General features: G+C 37.6%; 1 protein-coding gene across 6 annotated transcripts in view; it reads right to left on the bottom strand.

Moving 5' to 3' along the window:
- Nucleotides 1–628: 628 nt before the first annotated feature.
- The window catches only part of CD200 (CD200 molecule), a 33,227-nt gene continuing 17,360 nt past the window's right edge, over nt 629–16,495 (bottom strand). For 4 of the 6 annotated variants that reach the window (XM_054481563.2, XM_054481562.2, XM_054481565.2 and 1 more), the window contains 3 exons: nt 15,813–16,085; nt 13,813–13,920; nt 629–1,900 (listed from right to left, as the gene is read on the bottom strand). In XM_054481563.2, coding sequence (XP_054337538.1) covers nt 1,893–1,900; nt 13,813–13,920; nt 15,813–16,085 — 389 coding nt within the window. In that variant the 3' untranslated portion in view covers nt 629–1,892. Of the gene's footprint in view, nt 1,901–13,762; nt 13,921–15,812; nt 16,086–16,495 lie in introns of those variants that run through there. The other 2 variants (XM_054481566.2, XM_054481560.2) reach the window with 2 other exon arrangements.

Below are 16,495 nucleotides of genomic sequence, written 5' to 3'. Positions count from 1 at the left end.
AAATACAAGGGGATGATTCTCACTAAATTCAAAACTATGTGAGCTAAACAGTCTGCAAAGGTTGGTATCTAAAAGCAAAATCAAAAGAACACATATAAGGAAGTGCTGCAGAACTGAACAGGGTCATGTCAAAAGGACATAGGCACCAACTCAAAGGAGCTGACACCGGCCAGACATCTGATTTGTGTTTTTGTGATTAGTCAGAAACACTAGCTCATCTTTTTTTTTTTTTTTTTTTTTTGAGACGGAGTCTCGCTCTGTCGCCCAGGCTGGAGTGCAGTGGCCCTATCTCAGCTCACTGCAAGCTCTGCCTCCCGGGTTCACGCCATTCTCCTGCCTCAGCCTCCTGAGTAGCTGGGACTATAGGCGCCCGGCTAATTTTTTGTATTTTTAGTAGAGACGGGGTTTCACCGTGTTAGCCAGGATGGTCTCGATCTCCTGACCTCGAGATCCGCCCGCCTCGGCCTCCCAAAGTGATGGGATTACATGCGTGAGCCACCGCGCCCGGCCCAGCTCATCTTTTAGGAGGGGAAAGATAGAGAGGAGGGGAGGGTTTTACATGTGATGGGAAAAGACAAGGATTATCATTCATTTCCACATTTCCCAAGAGAATATCATAAGCCAAATATTTGGAGTCAACACTTTTAATTGTTCAATATTTTACTACAAATATAAGAAACAATACAGAATTAAATAACACATGAAAATCTTGCTATATATATATAAATATCCAATTTAACAGCGAAAACAACTTACACTTTAATTCCTAGGCCACTGGATAGACACAGACAAAGCAGAAGATACTGAAAAAGCAACTGATTATGGTTATTAAAGATTCAACATCATTCCATAGCTGGAACAATATCTTTAGAACAAAGGGATTGTATGCTCATATTTGCCTCCTCTGCTATTGTGAAAAGTTAATGCATGGAAAAAGAAGCCAGCAGAGACAAAGCATATGAATTGGCTGACTGCTATACAGGAAATCTCCTAAACATCTGTTTTCATAATGTATTTTCATTATATGAGGCTGAATTTAGAATGATGTAAAATAGGGCTGGGTCATGTTATAAGACAAATGGACAGGGAAAGCATGCTTCTCAAAAAATGTGAGCTATTGTCTAAGACTAACAATATTTATCTAGCTATAAAAATAAATAAGTTAAATGAATAAGTTAAGATTGCCAATGTTACTTCACAATAAATTCAGTCCTATTTTTGTTGGAGTAAATCTCATAGAAGCACATGAAGAACAGCAGTGAAACCAAGGATTCTAGCAAGGCCAGCTATTAGCAAAGCAGTAAGCAGGAACTGGACTAGATACCAAATGATGGGGAAACAGACTCATAGACCTAAGAACACGGGAAGAAGAGATGTAACATCAACAGAAAGGCAAAAGGTAAGCTCTCTGTATTCTTTCTTCTCTCTCTCTTTCAATTCTTCCCCCTTTGCTTATTCCCTTTTTTTTTTCTGGAATTACACTTTAAATTAAGTTTTAGAGCTATGTGGTAAATTATTTGGTCCAATTCCTTTATACTTTGGATGAGGTAAAGTGACTAACAGAGGTCCCCACCAGTAGGAGCCCAAGTCAGTCTGTGAGCTCAGTGCTCCTGATACTAAGTCCAGTGCCCTTTCAACCACATAACATGGCATTGCTTTACAAAATCAAGTCCTACAACAGACCTGAGAGGTAAAATGACTTCCTCTTGGGATTCAAACACTGAATAGCTCAGATGGCAGTAAAAAATCGTGGGATCCTTAAGGCTTTCGCTCCCACCCTTTTGCTCTTTCAGGTCCTTTGGAGAATGGAATGGCCCCTTTTCCTCCTGCTTTTCTCTTGTGTCAAATTCAAGTAGACCAGGGAATCACTTTCAGGGTGCTGTGTGACTCATTTAGGGCTCTGGATAAAAGAAAAACAAAGTATTAACTTTGGACACTTGTAAATTCTATCATAATAGATTTTAAGAAGATAAATAATAGAGAGATTAAGAAACACAGAATTATTCTAGTGTATATTCATTGGCAAGGAAGTAGACATTTCTGACCCAGTATGATGTGAGGGGACTATGTCTCTTCACAAGAACAAAAGTAGGCTGGATGTGGTGTCTCATGGCTGTAAGCCCAGTGTTTTGGCAGACAGAGGCGGGAGGATCATTTGAGCCCAAGAGTTCAAGACCAGTCTGGGCAACATAGTTAAGACCTCGTCTCTACAAAAAATGAAAATTAAAAAAAATAGCTGGACTTGGTGGCACGCACCTGTAGTCCCAGCTACTCAGGAGGCTGAGGCATGAGGATAACTTGAGCCCAGGAGATTGGGGCTGCAGTGAGCTATGATCTCACCACTGCACTCCAGCCCAAGGCAATATAGCAAGACACTATCTCTAAAAAACAACAACAACAAAAAAAACAAAACTAAAACAAAAATAAAAGGGCATACGTAATCCTAGGAAATAATGGTTTAGCAAATCACCTAAGACTACAAGTAAAGGAACATGTTCAAAAATTCCAAATGATCAAAATGTATTCTATTTATAAGCTTTGTTTCTGATGGGTAATAACTCACTGGATGTCATGTAGAAATGGTCACGAAGTAGAGGTCTTTCCAAGGGCCAGTGGCTTTCTGGCACATACTGGGAGCCTGGAAACCTCTCAAGGCACATAGATGATGAAGTAAAAGACTTGGAATTTTATCTTGGCACCACCTCTCACTCTCTGTGTAATCTTAGATAATTGTTTACCAGAACCTGCAAAGTTCTGCACATTTTAGATCCTGCCCAATATTTCTAACATCAGATATCAATGGACCATGGAAAGACCATCTTCTCCCAACAATAATTTTCAATTTCAATAGTAAAAACGAATTACTAGAAAAATGACATAAAATAACATAATTCATTTTAAAATTATCAGATTTAACAGATATAAATTACTGTCAAATTCTTATCATAGAGTGTAAGCATTTTTTCTCAATTATATACTTATTTTGCTTCAGACTAGTAAAGAACACTTCTTGGATGGGCAACCATCCTCAGACCACATTTGGAGTAACACTGCTCTAAAACATATACACATATATATGTATATATATATTTTTTTTGAGATGAAGTCTCACTGTGTCAACCAAGCTAGAGTGCAGTGGCGCAGTCTCTGCTCACTGTAACCTCCACCTCCTGGGTTCAAGTGATTCTCCTGCCTCAGCCTCCTGAGTAGCTGGGAGTACAGGCACATGCCACTGTGCCCGGCTAATTTTCATATTTTCAGTAGAGATGGGGTTTCACTATGCTGGCCAAGCTGGTCCGAACTCCTGACCTCAGGTGATCTGCCCACCTCAGCCTCCCAAAGTGCTGGGATTACAGACGTGTGCCACCGCGCCCTGTAAAATATTAATGATTTTTCTGCCTTAGAGGTTTCACATTTGCAATTAATTTGCTAAAAGCCACTCTTCCCTTGTCTCCTCCATGGCTGGCTTATTATTCTCTCCTAGCAGGTCTCTGATTAAAAGTCACCACCTCAGTGAAGTCTTCCGTAACAAATTCCAAGTAACTGGTACCCTTTTCAAGTTATCCTCTTTCATTGCATGCTATATTTTATATTATTCTATATTATTTCCTTGTGCTAAAATCTCGTGTTTTAATAGTATCCTTATTTGTTGATTCACTTGTCATTTCTCTGCCTGTCCCTCTAACCTGTCATCTCCATTAAAATGGCAAGGTTGTGTTTTGTTCATTATAGTATAATATAGTTCAATATAGTATAATAACCAGTGCTAATTACAATGCCAAGCATATTACATGTTACATATTACAATGTAATATTATATATTACAATGTAACTTATTACATGTTACATATTACAATGCCAAGCATATTACCAGTGCTAATTACAATGCCAAGCATATTAAAAATTATTAATAAATACTTATAAAATAAATACTTATAAAATGAATGAATGAATTGAACTTCTGTGAATTTGGTTTTATCACCTATCAGATGGTGATACTTTCCTTATCAATTGCTGTGAGAATTAAATGTAATAACTTCTAGGTCTAGTCCTTTTGTCTCATGAACATCCATTTAAATATTTAAGAACACCCTCCATGCCCTCCTTTCATTCCCACGTATAAAGTTTTATCTTGTGAAATCTAAGTGCGTTTTCCCTGAGTGGTAAGACTGTGCATTTTGAACTATCAATTACCAATAACAGAATTTATAATTCTTATATGACCTAACTACTGACTGGAATCCAGAATAATAATCTAAATGATAGCATGGTTTCCTTTAAAGATCACTAGTATACATTTTTGTTGTTGTTGTTGTTTGTCTGTTTTTTTAAAAAAAAGCTCTTAAATTCAGCCTGACTTTGAATGGTTGATTACTTGATTCTGCATCTGGTCTGAAGAAGTTTTTCCTTTCTCTAAAATAAAGTTTCTATATATCTTTCTCCCTCCGTCGCCTCAAAGGCCATGCTTTACTCACAGCCCTTGCCAGAGCAAAACCTTTTAGGATTCTTCTAAGCTCTAGAATACCTAAGGACTACCTGAAGTACTGGCTAATTTGCAAATACACAGGACACTTGTAGAGAATGTGATTCTTTGTCGTTTTGTGTGGTTAAGGAATATATTTCCATTTTCTTTCTCTGTTTCTCTCTCTCTCTCTTTCTTTCTTTCCTCTCTCTCACTTTTCTTTCTTTCTCTCTTTTCTTTCTTTTTGGATTGGGTAATCTATGAAGCAATGTATGAGGGAACAAAAATAATAAGATAAGTTTAAAACATATGGAATAGAGAGTGAAGAAATTGTTTAGTGCAGAGAAGATAGAACAGCCAAGTTGTGGTAAGGATAGGAGAAACTTGATGCAAAACTCATGCGTCAGTGCTGATGGGGAACCTAGGGCAGCTTTGGATCTACAAGCACCTTCAGGTAGCCGCTCTTCTTGACATGTGGCAGTTTAGTTTCCTGGAAATCCATTTATACACATCCTTACAGGAACTGCCCTTCCTCTACCCTTGACTTGCACTAGCTTCAGTGAGTAATTTTTCTTCCCACACTCCTACAAAAAAAATGTCTAAGCAAAACAGTTTTTCTTCTTCAAAAAGAGATACAATTGCACTAGCAGGAAATCAGTTTTCGGCATCACAAGTTCATCTAGGCATCACAAGCTCATTTCAGTACGTGCATGTTTTTAGAACGCACATTTTCTGATTCTCTCTCCCCAGTGGGTCCCCACAAATTTCTCCCAAGACCGCTACTGAAATGACTTATATAGCAGGTCCTCCAACAACATCCTTTCATTCCACAACATCTTGTTATAATGCTGATGAGAAAAACAATAGAATCCCATCAAGGACCACTGTGTGGAGTTAGCACATTCTCCCCAAGTCTGCATGGGTTTTCTCTGGATACTCCGGTTCCCCCCCCACGTCCCAAACATGTACTGCATGTTATGTAAATTGGCATGTCCAAATGGTCCCAGTCTGAGTAACTGTGTGTGTGTGTGTGTGTGTGTGTGTGTGCGCGCATGTGTGAATGCCCCCTGCTATGGGATGACGTCCTGTCTGGTGTCAGTGTCTGCCTTGCATCCTGAGCTGCCAGGATAGGCTCTGGTCACCCATGCCCTTGAGCTGAAATCACTGAGTGAATAATTATCTCACTTGTTTTTGTTACTCTTAAATGTATGCATAGCTCACATTTATTTCAATGTTTAATATTAGAAATGTTTTGGTCTTTATTAAAAGTTTGGTGATGTTTTTGTGGCCAGAAATATGCCATAGGAACTTAAGTCTTGTTTCTATCATTTAGCCTGTGGTAAAATTGGTTTTGTTACGTGCCATTTTGCTTAAACTTGCAGTTTCCAAGAACCTATTGATGACGTTAAGACTTACTGTATGAGTTCTTCTCCCTTCCAAATACTCATGCCCATGTGTCCAAACAGATTCAGATAACCTGAAATCTTCCTCAAAGCTTTCCTAACTGCTACAGTTCCTAAGTTTGTCCCTCCATTTACCTCTCTAGACTCGTCCCTCCTTGAACATTTGTACAATTCATGAAAATATACATCGATAAAACGAAAAAGGACCTTAGATTTAGTAATTACAGAAATGAACATTTGTTACAAACTTAGTCTGCCGCATTGGTGTGCTAGAGCTTTATTGGCTCAGGCTGATGGTTAAATTGTTAGTAGCTTGAAATTTGCTATGGTGGGAACTTTTACTTCACAGAAGTTGGCGACAGCTACAAATAAGCACTCCAGCTCTCTCCTCCCAGGCCAGTGTTCTAGCGTATCATTCGTTTTAGGCACTTTTCTTTCTTTTTTTTTGAGACAGAGTCTCGCTCTGTCGCCCAGGCTGGAGTGCAGTGGCACGATCTCTGCTCACTGCAAGCTCCGCTTCTCGGGTTCACGTCATTCTCCTGCCTTAGCCTCCCCAGTAGCTGGGACTCAGGCGCCCACCACCACTCCCGGCTAATTTTTTGTATTTTTAGTAGAGACTGGGTTTCACCCTGTTAACCAGGATGGTCTCGATCTCCTCACCTCGTGATCCACCCGCCTTGGCCTCCCAAAGTGCTGGGGTTACAGGCGTGAGCCACCGCGCCCGGCCATTAGGCACTTTTCTAAGCACTTGTATGTATTCCCGTTTAAATCTTCACAACATTCTTATGAGATACAGTTATAATTATTATCCCCATCTTACTCAATGAGGAAAAGGAGGCACAGGGAAGTTAAATGGCTTGTCCAAAGGTACTCAGCTAATTTGTAAAGGACAGGATTTGATCAAAATCACTAAGTAATTGTTCATTGTTGCAAATAAAAATGACTGACTAGAAAACAACCAATTTTATATGTCATTTGCAATCATCCTTGCCAAAATTAACAGTTGAAAACTTTAAACTCTTGAAGGAGAAATATTGTAGAAATAAATATCGCATTCAGTTTCTCAATTATTTCACGCAGCCTTGGTTAAGATGAAAAGAATTTCAGTTAGATAAGGAGTAATAACTTCAAGAGATCTATTGTACAACATGGTGACTACGGTTAATAACAACGTATTGTATTCTTGAATATTACTGACAGAGTAGATTTTATGTGTTCATACCACAAAAAAATAAGTATGTGAGACAATGCACGTGTTAAGTAGCTTGATTTAGCCATTCCACAATGTATACATATATACAAATATCATGTTGTACACCATAAATACATACAATTTCTGTTTTCAATTAAAAAATAAAAACAAAAATTCATAATAAGTAATAGTTTTTAAAAAGATTAAAAGACAATTGTGTACACAATCCCAAAGGTATTTAATGTGAACTGTTTAAAGGACTTTCAAAATACAAGGCTAGCATTTCTCTTTATTGTGTAAAAATGGGAGAAGGTTAGAGAATTTATAAACTAGTGTCCACAGAGACTCAGAACTAGTAGCATTGGTCAGTCATCATGAAATTCTATCTAGTTTGAATACTGAGAAGGGCAAGAGGCTCTCTTTTGATAGCCTCTCATTCATAAATTTCCATAATTGTGCCTTATGAAATGCGGAACTTAACATTGAAGTTGTGATTTTTGCAAAACATGTATTGCATGTTTGTAGTACAAAATTTCATTTGTTCTTTATTTACTAGAAGAAATTGTATTTTTTTACAATATGGTTATTTTTAGAGATTAAAATTATTCAAATTAAATTGTACTGAACATACTTTCATTTCTTAATTTTTTTCCTGATATTTCTAACATTTTTTTCTACTTAATATACTTCATCAAATATATATTTTTAGCTGTCTTTAAAAAAATTGTTAGTGGAAGAACTGCTCTACTGCATATGGGCTGCTGAAATCAATTGGGGCCTATAAATGGTAATTTTGAAGAATTCTGAAAATGATATGAAAAGCATTGAGGCTCGTAAAATCTATAATGACCTCATAACATGACTCTGCAAGTATTAGGGACTGAGAAATTCCCAGCTTAATAAGTTATGATAAATGGGGAAAGACCAATTTGGTTAGGCCTACTATCACCACACATAGTGATAAATATAATTTTCCCACTTTGAACTTTCACAGTTCCCTGTGAACTTGTGTTTACGGGATGCTTATGACTAAGAGAAAGGAAGTCAGAATTGCTTCCTCTGTGAAAAGGTGGAAATAGGGAGAAGCAGGAAATATGCAAGAACTGAGATTCTAAGAAAAAAAGTTTTTTTAATATTACAGTTAGTGATAGATTTTGTAATATTACATACAGTTAGTGATAGAAAACAAGGGAAAGCAGAAGTGATGCTTTTGCATTACAGATTTGAGAGACAAAATATAAACTTGGAAAATAAAGCCTTGCCTGGTCAGAGGTTCTGACCAGGTTTTGAAGTTCTCTGATAGAGAGTTGCCAGGAACAGAGCAAAGGCTATGGAATTACAGACAGAGAATTCTTCCACTGGGAGGTCAGTAAACAGCTGTCCCTCTAAGTAACTCACTCCCACACCCTCTTAGCATTTGTGGTAGGCATAATAATGGCACCTCAAAGACATCCATATTCTAATTCCAGGAATCTGTGAATATGTTACTTTACATGGCAAAAGGAATTTTGCTGATGTGATTAAATTAAGGACCCTGAGATGGATTATGCAGTTGGGCTCATTGTAATCACAAGGATCCTTATAAAGGCAAAAGGAGACAAACTCCTTATAAAGGAGTGATTCAATGTGAAAAAGACTCAACTGGACATTGTTGGCTTTGAAGATGCAAGGCAAGGAATGTGGGCAGTCTCTAAAAGCAGGAAAAGAGAGAGAGGGAAAAAAAGGATTCTCCCCTAGAGCCTCCGGAAAGAAATGTCTCCCTGCAAACACCTTGTTTTAAGCCCAATGAGACCCATGTTGGACTTCTGATCTCTAGAACTGTAGTATAATACATGTGTGTTGTTTTAAGCCGCTAAGTGTGTGATAATTTGGTAAAGAAGCAATAGAAAATTAATACAGCATTTATGATGTTTCCCCTTCTGTAAGCCATGTTGAGTACTTTCATTAAGTGGCCCAATCTTTTCCAGTTTAAGTAGCATACAGTGGTTTCTTTTGTTAGTAGAGGCTAGAGTCTTGGATCTGTTTAGAGGCAAGCTTATTATATGGGTGTGACTATACTACTGAAATGCACAACGGTTCCAAACAAAACAAACTGGTAATAGACACTAGGTAAAGGATATATGCAAGCTAAAATGCAAAAGGAGCAGAGATGTTAGAGGATTTTTCAGCTGGAAGATTTTCTCATCCTTTTTGTTTTTCATTAATTAGTCTAACAGGTACTGACAGCTAATCTCCTTAAACAGCCCCATGGCCAAAAAGCCAAGGGAATGAGTATGCCATTTGAGGACTGAACACTCATTGAATTATTGGGCAGGAGACTGAGATGTCTTGAGTCCTAGAGATGTTCCCCACATACAGACTGAAACTTAAAATTTGGGTCATCTATGCCCATGTGGGTTTGGATGTTAGAGAGAACAGCAAAGAACAGCTCCGGGCAAGAATGTCCAGGCATTAAGAATCTGTTTGCTAAGGGTTTTGTGATAAGATTATATATGTCATCTTGGCATGATAGGTAAATCATACAAAATTTGTAAAATTTTTGCAGAAAAATAGCCTTGGAATTCAAGTTTTCTCCCAGCAATACTAATCTAAGCAGTTCAATGAAGATTCTTTATCACTTTTCTCATGTAAAGCATCACATTTCTTCCTCCTGGAACTATAAGGATACTGGGGTGGGGTTGGGTAGTGCCATTCATCCAGCCTCTGTCAGGGAAGCGTAAGTACTTTTTGAGCAAAGCAAAGGTTCTTATTCATACAGCCTGGACAGAGGGCTACCCATTCACACAGCCTTTGTACAGGAAGCAAAAGTACTTTCTGAGCAAAGCAAAGGTTGTTATTTCAGGAGGGGTGAACAGATATTTTTTGTTTTCCCCTTTCAACTAATGACCAATTATATCATCACAAATTGTTTATTGAACACCTTTGTTGTTTGTATTAAGTATTAAGTATTAAGCTTAAAATAGGAGAAAGTCACATGCAGTTATCCAGGAAATGACGTTTTATTAACTTTGCCATTGTTATTATACATTGCCAGGAACCCATTCATAGGTTAGGTTATTGTGAAGAGAAGGAAATCAAGATAAATATACAGCTCATGTAGATGAAAAACATACTTCTACACAGATTAGCTAGTACTTGAAAAAAAAGTGAAGTTTGGCATACAAATTTTACATGAGTGTCTAAATTTTCTATTGTTCTCCAAAGCAACCTTGACTCAACCAAACCAAAGCAAACCAAACCAAACCAAACAAAATAAAGCTGCCTAAAAATTAGGTGATTGTCTATGATGATCTGCCCCAAAGTGAAGTTTCTTTTATTGTTTCTGAGAAGCAGGTAATTGTTGGTGAGTTGACTAATGAGAAATAAAAGATTATTCTCAACTCCAAATTTAACTACATTGTCATATACGTGAAAGGCACAACTTTATGAAATCACTGGGTTTTAATAGAAAGAAGTATTTTGAGATGGTGGAAAATTTCCCTAGGAAATTTTAATTCTTTCTCACTTACTGTTTTAAAGTACTGGATTCATGAAAGAGAAAAGAATGTTCTTTGAAATCTTATTAGTCTTACTATGGTAGTCCCCTGGGAAGTAACTGTGATAATTCTTCCCAGGAGAATTTTTCTCCTGGGAAGAAAAATGGCCTGTGCTACTTCACAGTTGGAAAAAACCAACGTCATGCTCTCTGGCATTATACAGGATCACAAGAAAAGTAATGGTAGTCTAACTTCTACGTAAAAATAACACCAGCACCTATAAGTTTGCTTAGGCATTTGTGAGCAATGAGTAGTGATTATGACCTAAAATAAACTTCTGTTTTGGTCATTTACCCAACACAGAATTGACCTTACTTAACAGACTTACCTTACTTACCAGATTTTTATTATTGGCTACTGGACAGCTACATGAAGATAATTCTTTGTCTGCTCACACTCAATAAATTCAAAAACTAATTGGTCTGTCTCCTTTGCTTTTCTACAAACTTTAAACACTCTCTCTCTCTCTCTCTCTCTCAGTTCCACCTCTTCACTTTAGTGTTTCTGTTCACATCACCATTTTTGAGGTCACCAAGTTCAAAACCTTTGTATTATTTTGGACCAATCGTGTTTTCCTGCCCATTCGGAAATTTTATGTTTTCAGATGATGGAAAGGAAAAGAGAAAGAAAAGAAAAGTAAGGATGAAAACAACTGGAGGGCAATTGTGTAGGACTATTCCCCTTCCTCACAAAATATCAACCAGAATTTGTTAATTGCAGAAATAAAAAGTGTCACTATCTTCTATGATTTTCTTTCCTTTCTCTTTTCTTTGTCCCAACTTTTTGTATAACCTGAAGTTTGGTCTAAATGAACCAGTATTTGCTTAGCCCTGAGCATTTACGCTTCAGCATAATTGACTCTTGGTTTTACTAGCTGTAAGTATATGAAGCCAAATTATCTGGCTGTTAAAATTTCTAAATCAGTTGTTATAGTTTGGATACTTGATCCTGCAAACCTTATGTTGAAATCTGATCCCCGATGTTAGAGGTAGGGCTTAATGGGAGGTGTTTAAGCGGGGAAGATCTCTTGGGAATTGATTAATGCCCTTGGTGTGAGTGAGTTCTCTCTCTGTTAGTTCCCATGAGAGCTGGTAAAACAGCCTGGCAGCAACCTCTTTAATTTTCTTGTCTCGCCTTCTGATCTCTGCACACACTGGCTCCCCTTTTCCTTCTGCTATTAGTGGAGGTAGCTTGAGGCCCTCACCAGAAGCAGATGTTGGCACTGTGCTTGTATAGCCTTCAGAAGCCAAATAAACCTCTTTTCTTTATGAATTACCCAGCCTCAGGTATCTTTTATAAGCAACACAAATGGAAAAGAAATGAGTCAAAAATCCAGTCATTGAAAATATGCCACTGAACATTCAGAGGAATTAATTCAATTGGCCATATGTCATGAAGACATCATCAGTAAATGGCAATCCTGATACGTACAGGAGTCAACATAGGTTCAGGTATTTATTTCATAAGTGAGGAAAAACTTGGGCAGAGAAATAAGCTGATTATTTTTGCTTCAAGAATCGGATATTGGCATTGAATGACTATATTTCCCAGAAAATCCAAGACTTGCTTAATGAACAAGGGTAATTATTTTGCGTGTCTCTTTCCAGTAGAATTTACCTCAGGCTTGAGTAGATTGCATTATAAAACTTTTGCCCAAGAGGGACTTTTAAAAATGAATTTAAATACTTTATACTTGTCTGCTTGCACTTTCCAAAAGAAAAGGGCATTGACAGTAAGCACAGATTAAGTGAATGCAACTGATAACAATAGCTCCTTTCAAGTCAAGACATTGGGGCATCAGTAATGACAGGAAGAACATTTGGCAGAGGTCAGGGCACCGGGGTTTAGTCCTAGCCTGCTCTTAAGAAGCTGTATGAACTTACGGAAGGAAGTCAGCTTTCCTCTCTGGGCTTCAGTTTCCTAATTGGAAAATAAAAATGTCTGGATAAAGTAGAATCAAACAGACTTCTGTCTTTGATTTTATTCTGTGGAGCACTTATGAGTTCCACGGGCTTATAATTATGTGCAGTAAGATTAACTGATTTGTGATCTTCTCTCCTGGACAGAACAAATACCTTTACCTACTTTTGCAAAAGGGCCACTGACACTGAAGGCCTTTTGTGTGTTTTATAAATTCAGAAGAATTAATCTGGAAGATTATGCAAAATAAAGTGGTCAAAAACTTGAAACATGAACAAAAACATAAAAATATAAACATAAAACGAAAAGGAAACATTTTTATAAAACATAAAATGAAAGGAAAAATGAGTGAGATTTTTAATCAAAGTCTAAAATAGCAATCAAAGCCAACTTTTTTTCTTTCCTGACCCCTATCCTTCGGTCATCTGAAATGGAGGAAACTCCCACACTACCCCTTCACCCTAGCAAATTTCCATTACACAAAAAATAAAGTGCAGCTTTGTATTCGCTTCAATAAATTATGCACTGTCTACAGAAACCAAAGACATTTCATTCTTCCTCTCTATCTAGCTCACTGCTCTTGCTTTATAGTGTCTCTTGTTTTATAATTTCTCACAATATCTTAGACTGGCATTTATGAGGTACTCAATTTACAACAGGAGAAAGGGAATTGAAAAAAAATCACCTTAAAAATTCTCTCTGTCCTCAATCAGTTCATTCAGTAACTTAACATTTATTCAGTCCCTGGTATATATAAGATGCTGTGAGAGTTGTGAAAGATAAAGAGAAATTTACAGTCTAGAAGGGCAGAACGACATGACACAGTTACTGTAAGTATGGATCACTTGCATGATGCTAATAGTGTTTGAGGCATCGTGGGAGTATAACACAGAAAGTGCTACTTAATGAGTGATCATAATTGGACAATTGCAGTCTCTTAAATGGGCAGATGGCCTGTGAAGTGCTATAAAAAGAGAAGAGATTGTCGTTCTCATTAATGAGTGGAAAGGACCTTGTGTGGGTGCCAGACTTCTTTCTTTGGTTCTATCACCATTGTTTGATTTCATTAGCTTTTAAGTCATCTTAGCAAACAAAAAGCAGAAATGTCCAATTTAATGTCCAATTGCAAGAAAATGCCCCAACGCATTTTAAAACAGCATCAACATTTCTGTATTTTGGAAACAACAAACAAAACACATTGTTGCCATTCCCTTATTTATGTCTTCAAATGACTCACAAATTGTCATTAAAAATCAACTTTAATTTATGTCATTTTTTGAACTCCCTGTGACAACTCACCTCGGTCCTGATTCCGGTGACGTTTCCAGTACAGTAAGATTGAGATTAGGACGAGAAGAATTACCAGGGAAACAATGCTTAACAATAGTGGAACTGAAAACCAATAGCCTATAGATATTGAAGAAAGAAAAAGGAAAATGACGTCACAAGAGGAAATTGTTGAGGCAAAAAGTGATAAAGCAATAGAGTTGAGCTTTTAGTTAAAATTATCCTTAAATACATACATATGTAAGTTTATACGTATGACTTCATATTATTTTAATAATATTTAGATATTAGTAATAGCTAACATGTTTTATCTGGCTACTATGTAATCAGAGCTTTAAACTTATCTCATTTAATCCTCAAAACACCCCAAGAGTTATTATTTTCTAACAGATTTAAAGAAAACTGAGGCTTTGAGAATTTAACTGAGATCAAAATCAGAATAACAAATGGGATAGCCAAGGCTCGGTTGAAAGTCTGTTTGCCTCTAAAGCACATATTCTTTGCCATACTGTCTATTAAAAGAATATATGTTTATTGAGGAAATTGTGGAAAATGCAGAGAAGTACAAAGAAAGAAACATGAATCTCATGATTTCAACCCCCAGAGATAACTCATCCCAAAGTTTTTATTAAATTTCTCCTTATCTATGTCTTTAATGCAACTCAGCCTAAATATCAGTTTCTCAGTGTCATGTTGCAATGCAAAGGCAAATGAGGAACTCCTTGATTTGGGAGTCTCTAGCATCTTCTCCATACCTCCATAATGGGATTCGTCACATCATTATTTAACTGAACACCTCAGATCTCAGACAGGGATTTGTTTGATTTCTATAGTTCCAATGCTTGACATAATGCTTTGAGCATGGAAGACTTTTGGTAAATGTTCACAGAATAAACAAACATTATACAAGTGGTATATAAACAGTGTAAGTGATATACGTCAAATCTGGCATTCTTGAAAAAAAAAAAAAAAAGACATTCTCTTTTAGGTTCTTGTTTTTCCGGGAAATATACCCTTTGCCATGGCTGAATCTGAAGATCTCTTCACAAATATCCAAATCCAACACTGCAAGTCTTTTTGACCAAATTTGCCTAAATATCCAATTTCTGATTAGTCTGGGTTTTCAGGGACTCCAAAGGCCACTGCAGTAAAGAGGTGGGTGTAGAAAGCTTTTCCAGTTTATTGCTCATAATTTCTCCAAAAAAGAGGAGTAATACTTTTTAGGAGGCTTATTACTGACTGCTTCATCAGGAGTCAGTGCTTCAAAACTACACAGAGAAAAGACGTGGCTATTATTGCTAAAACTTCTTGTCTTTATAATCTCTGCTCCCTTTATTCTCTCCTCTGTCATTCTTACCTCTTGTATCTATGAGGCCCAGAGACAGTAGTTTAGACAAAAACACAAGAAAGCAAAAAGGGACTTGGATAGGAGGCAGTTTGCTTTAAAATGGGTGATGAAAGCACTTCAGATAGGTCCCTTTCTCACAGTCTAGATTATACAGTGATTTCATTGCAGATGTCACTTCTTCCGGGAAATCTTGCAAATCTCCCCCAGATTGAGCCCCTCTTTCCCAACCTCCAATCCTCCCATGGTGCATCATAGCTTTCTCACTGAAGAATACAATGCACAGTTTTACAATTGCCCATTCATTTATCTCTATTCCCTAGTAGACCAGAAGCTTAGGGACTGAGTCTTGCTCATTGCTGCACTTTCCGTGTTCAACCCAAAATCTGGCCCAGAACAGACCTAATTACATGTTAATAGAGTGGAAGAAATAAATAAATGAATGGATCTCAGGAACAGCATTTGGTGTGTGGGCAATGAACTACATTTATGAAAGTAAAACTTGCTTTATTTGTTTCTTCAATTTTGTTTTGTTTTTTCCTTATTTGCCCCATTCTTTCTCCAAATAGATGACGCTAAGAGGCTGAAAACCTCTGCAAGACACTCACTGCTTTCCAGGTGCATGCACACAGACACAGCCACAGCCACCTTGCTCACTTTCTCTTACCTTTGTTGACGGTTTGCTTAAAGTCGGTCACAGTCCCCAGGTGCAGCACCTGGCAGATCACCTCCTTCCCCACCTGATTCTTAGGGTCTTTGATATGGAGGATGCTGGTAACAGACGTGGTCCCATTTGGGTGAGACAGAGTCACTGTACTATTTTCAATCCCTGACCGAGGGACCTTCCAGAAGACCATGGGGGCTGGGCGGGCAGTGGCAGAGCAAGTGATATTTAGGTGGTCTTCAGAGAATTTGTAATGAAGGGATACTATGGGCTGTACTGGGACAAAAAATAAATATGATCTGTTATCAGTTAAGCACCTGGTCTGAGTACTGCAGTCTCCTCAGAGAGATGAAGGAAATATGCTTATAGAAAGATAATGGAGGCTAGAAGGATAGCGTGGCATATCCTACCCAAACTGGGCACTTTCCAGTTCCTCTTGTGTCTAATTTTCTGATCTGCAGGATGGAGACTGTCCTAGTACAAACCTGTGATGAGAAAGACCCTTTCTGTAATTTGTCTGTAGCAGAATTTGTCAGATGGACATAGAGTATTGAGAAGTCAGATGATACTTTTCTCTCCCAAACAGTCCTAATTATTCTGTTCTCTTCCAGGGGCAATGCAGCATCTCTGCCTTCTTCTGGGTATTCCTCTTAAATGGCTTGACAATAACCACCAACCAGCACTGC

This window comes from Pongo pygmaeus, chromosome 2 (genome assembly GCF_028885625.2).
Source record: "Pongo pygmaeus isolate AG05252 chromosome 2, NHGRI_mPonPyg2-v2.0_pri, whole genome shotgun sequence".
Lineage (NCBI taxonomy): Eukaryota > Metazoa > Chordata > Mammalia > Primates > Hominidae > Pongo > Pongo pygmaeus.
This window is presented reverse-complemented; position numbering and strand designations above follow the sequence as displayed.